General features: G+C 40.4%; 1 protein-coding gene across 1 annotated transcript in view; it reads right to left on the bottom strand.

Annotated features, from left to right (window-relative positions):
• Positions 1 to 3,828: 3,828 nt before the first annotated feature.
• Positions 3,829 to 5,000, bottom strand: part of LOC143023490 (uncharacterized) — a 1,951-nt gene continuing 779 nt past the window's right edge. The window contains exon 1 of the mRNA XM_076182018.1: positions 3,829 to 5,000. This exon is cut by the window's right edge and continues 779 nt beyond it. Within this exon, the coding sequence (XP_076038133.1) occupies positions 3,989 to 5,000 (1,012 nt within the window). The 3' untranslated portion in view covers positions 3,829 to 3,988.

Genomic DNA, 5,000 nt, shown 5'->3' with positions numbered 1-5,000 from the left:
AACGAGGCCTCACTCCACTCTTTTTCCTCCTAGTCTCCCTCCTCCTCTACCTCCATCCATCCATCCCATTGGACTTTCACTTTCCTTTTCCTTCCTCTCACCCTCTTCAGCTATTCCAAAATGTGTACTGTAGCCTTCCAATAACGATCGAGGCACAAGAGGGATAAACTAATGTCAGAAGACCCTTAGATGCAACCGTGGTCATCTCTATTGCCATATGTACACAGGCAAAACCAACTCGTCACTCTGTCCAAAGTTAAACAATAAATCATACATTTTCACTTTTACTTCGTCATTTACTGCCAAGCTATGTATTGTTGCTTTCCGCATGAATGCCTGTATGAGTGCCACGTCACTGGTATTTCTTCACATCCCAACATGTATGTCTGTCTGTCTGTTTGTCTGTCCCTATATATGTGTCTGTCTAGCTGGCTATATGTGTCTGTGTCTTTCTGTCTATCTGCCCATCTGTTTGTCTATTTGTTTGGATCTTCTCTCTCTCTCTCTCTCTCTCTCTCTCTCTCTCTCTCTCTCTCTCTCTCTCTCTCTCTCTCTCTCTCTCTCTCTCTCTCTCTCTCTCTCTCTCTCTCTCTCTCTCTCTCCCCTCTCCCTCTCCCTCTCCCTCTCCCTCTCCCTCTCCCTCTCCCTCTCTCTCTCTCTCTCTCTCTCTCTCTCTCTCTCTCTCTCTCTCTCTCTCTCTCTCTCTCTCTCTCTCTCTATAAATATATATATATATATATATATATATATATATATATATATATATATATATATATATATATATATATATATCCCTCTCTCCCTCTCTGTCGTTCTCTCTCTACCGTGCTCTTCACTCTTTCACTCCCACTTCTCTTCTTCTCCTTTGTCCACACAGAAAGTCTCTGGTTCCTTCGTTTCCCCTTCCACGATGGCGTCTGTCAGCTTTGATAACAAGTTTTCTCCAAAATTTGGCTTGAATGTTCATCTACCCTTTTCTTTTTACCTCAGGTTCTCCCCTCCATCCACGTCTTCTCATCTTTCTCTTCCCACACCCTTTTGCTACCGCGGTGCTAAATGAAACCACATGGAGACAGGAAGAGTGTCACCAGGTATGGAAGGAGCTGATCTAGACCAGTCATCTTTATAACATTAAACCACGTGATTTTTTATGATCCTCTTCCTCCTCCTCCTCTTTCTTCTCCTCCTTCTCCTCCTCTTCTTCTCCCTCCTCTTCCTCCTCCTCTTTCTCCTCCTCCTCCTCCTCCTCTTCTTCCTTCACATCCTCTTCTTTCTCCTCCTCCTCCTGCTCCTTTCCCTCCTGTATGGGATATTGACTACATGATATTTATTTAGTCAATCTCTACGAACTTTCGTGTCGCCCTCATGGATCAGACGCACACGGCATTCTTTTATGACCGGAGACTAATCTCCAGTTATAATGATGATACTTCTAAGTTCTGGTATCTCTAACCTCTCCTTTGCCACCTCCACGAATTCATCCCTCCGGTGCAATATCGTCCCTAAGGAAAGAAACGTCGGTTATCAGCAGTAAAATACATGCCTCCTCTATCTCCACTTCCTCCTCCTTCTTCATGTTAATTTTTAAGAGGTTAATATTTTAAGGATTTTACCGACATCTCTAAGGATCAGAATCACACTTTTTTTTTTTTTTTTTTTTTGTGATTGAAGAATAATCATCACTCAAAAATAAATGAATACATAGATGAATAAATAGATAAATAAATAAATGAATAAATAAAGATAAATAAATAAGTAAACAAATAAATAAATAGATAGATAAACAGATAAATAAATAGATAAATAAATAAATAAAATGCTGATTCAAATCTAACTTTTACTCTCCAGTATTCCCGTTCTATTAAACTTCTTGAATCATTCTTTTACAATCTCTATGGCTCCACCTGCTCCTCCTCGCCCTTTAATTCTTCCGTACTATTATTGATATTAACAGTAACCCTGCTGCAACTGCTGCTGATTCTCCTGCTACCATTTCTATTGCTTCTGCCACTATTACTGGTACAACTATTTCTTTTCCCCTCCTCTTTCCCTTCCTCCTCCTTCACGTTCTCTTTCTCCTCTTTCTCTTCATTCTTTTCCTCTTACTCTTTTTTTTTCTCCCTTATCTTTTTCTTCTTCTTTCTCCTCCTTTTTTCTCTCTGAACATTTCCACGTCTCCCTATTCTCCCCGTTCGTACGTAACATCGAATCCTCACCTTCCACAACTTGCTTCTCCCACCTGACTCTTCCCTCTCCTTTTCATCCTATTCCTCTCTAATGTTTCTTTTCTCCTCATTCCTTTTTGTAACCTTGGAAACACTCCCAAATGGTTTCCCCTTTTACTGGAAGCTTCCATTTGCAATCAACCCTCAGTCCTTGATCAACTCTCCAATCTCCATATATTTTGAATATCATGTGTATCCATGCTGACAACTGTCCAATAAGGTAAAACATGGGAAGAAATGCAATTTGAAGATTCATCTAAACGCATCGAAATAAGACTCTCGAAAAGCCCCGAGAACTCGTCTCCTGAATAGGGTCAAAGGTTGAAAGGTTAACTTGAGTTTTATTCAAATTCGGGAGTATATTGCCCGTCACTGTCTCAGTATAATCCAATCCTATTCCGTATGGGTCCCGTCGAGCTTCCCGTTTGCTTCCACTTTTGTTCTCCCAAAATTCATACCCGAGTGGACTTTATTCCTTCGCTGGTTCCATCGGCCTTCCGGTTTGCTTCCTATTCCCTTCTCCCAATATTCCCTCTTTGGTGGACTTCACTTTCTATCAGGTTTTCCACTTCCCTCCCATGAATAATTTTCTTTATTAGTGATCTTTCTTGCCTTCTCTGATCCATGCAATGGTATCTGGTTTTCTACTCCTCTAGCCCTGGTCATCGATTCACGATCACCGATTCCAGATAAACGAGTGATAGTCCAGATTCTAGAATCCATTGTCCACAAACCACATCCCCGAATCCCCAATCCTCTGACCCCAGACCCCTGACCCATAATCCCTGACTCCTTTGTCCTGAACCCTGACCCCCGGGCCTCCGACCCCCGACCCGTGACCACCAAACCACGAATCCCGAACCCAGAGCACCCGAACCCAAAACCCCAAGCCTCAAATTCAAAACCCCAAACCTTGTACCCCGTGCTGTGCCCACCGTCTCCCAAACCAGGTCTCCTATACTCTCTCCCCTATACCCTAAATTCTATAACCTGTCACCTGTACCCTCCCCTGTACTCCGTCTATTGTACCCCGTTTCCTGTATCCCGCCCTCTGTAACCAGTCAACCGTATCCTGTCCCTGAACCCTGCCTCCTGTATATATATATATATATATATATATATATATATATGTATATATGTATATATGTATATATATATACATATATATGTATATACGTGTATGTACGTATATAAATGTATATGTATGTATATATATATATATATATATATACTGTATATATATATATATATGTATATCCGTGTATGTACGTATATATATATAAATATATATATATATATATATATACATGTATATACGTGTATGTACGTATATAAATGTATATATATATATACATATATATGTATATATAAATGTATATACATATATATTTATATAAATATATATACTCGTACATATATATATGTATATATATATATACATATATATATATATATATATATATATATATATATATATTTAGAGTATACATGGGCAGGAGGTTCTCTCTTATGCAAGTTTCGTTGAATGTGATGGATTGTTTAGTATTAATTAATTTCTTTAAGGTATTTTCTCTATACCTTAGAAAGGTCTTAATCTCTTTTGGAAGAGTAGAGATGACTCTACCGTAGTCGGTCATCGTTGCCAGATCCGGATTTCGGCTCCCTCGAGCCTTCTTCAGTGGCGATGGAGATTGTCTTCTCGTTGGTGTGTTCTTGCTCTATCGTGGTAGGAGAAAGAATGGCTCTGTGCAGAGTTGTCCTGGCTAATATACCGGTTCAGTGGGGATCCTGGCGTTCGTCCTCACTCCTGATTGGCTGAGACCGGTACTCGCGGCTTCTGATTGGTCGTCGGCCGTGCGCCTCATGCCAACTACGACCCGCAGATCGCTGGCTTCTGAATTGTCTGCTGCCGTGCGCCTTACGCTAGGTAAGACTCGCAGGTCGTTGGCTTGAATATTGAGATTAGGGGACAACTCTTTGATGTACAATGCCTCTAATAAAGGGAGGCGTCTTACATCATTACACGTGTCCAAGATCTCTGTGCCGTTTTCTAGGATTTCCCGCGTAAGGGTGACATTGTGGATTTGTTTCAGGTGGTTTTTCGGTGCTCCAGAAGAAAGGTGGTACGAAAGTCTTCGAGATAACTTCATGGAAGTCATGCCAATGTAGGAAGATGGGAGGGTTTCACAGTCCCCTCTATTGCAATTAAACCTGTAAATGACATGCGATTTTTGAAGTGTCTCAGTGTGTTGTTGCGGACTATTCTTAAGGAGGCTAGTTTTTTTAGAGTTATAATAAATAATAAAATTTAATATTTTGTCAGGGTCTGTTGGCTTGATATTTTGTTTTATTATTTTCTTCATAATTCTTTCTTCTTCCTTGTAAGCAGTGGAGAAAGTGGCTTTATAGTACAGGTTTATTTTATTATTATTATTCTCTTTATGTTGGTTGCTGTTACCGTTCTTGTACCAGTTATCAATAATCTTAGAAGTCTGACGTCTTATATCCTTTTCGCTGAAACCGTTATTAATCAATACCTGGGTGGAGCGTTCTATTTCGTAGTGTACTTGATGCCAGGAGCTGCAGTGTGTTAAGGCTCTTCTAATGTAGGCACCGATGGTGGCATCCTTATAGCGCTGTGGGCACTCACTATTTCCATTGAGGCAATGTCCAGTGTCTGTTGGTTTGGTGTAAACGCTGGTATTGAAAGACTCGTTTTGTTGTTTGACGATTATGTCCAGGAATGGGATAGTTCCTTCAACACTGTCCTCTATG

Source organism: Oratosquilla oratoria, unplaced genomic scaffold (genome assembly GCF_046742065.1).
Source record: "Oratosquilla oratoria isolate Oo_2021 unplaced genomic scaffold, ASM4674206v1 SCAFFOLD48, whole genome shotgun sequence".
NCBI lineage: Eukaryota > Metazoa > Arthropoda > Malacostraca > Stomatopoda > Squillidae > Oratosquilla > Oratosquilla oratoria.
Note: the sequence above shows the minus strand (reverse complement) of the source record. Positions and strands in the feature narration are given on the sequence as shown.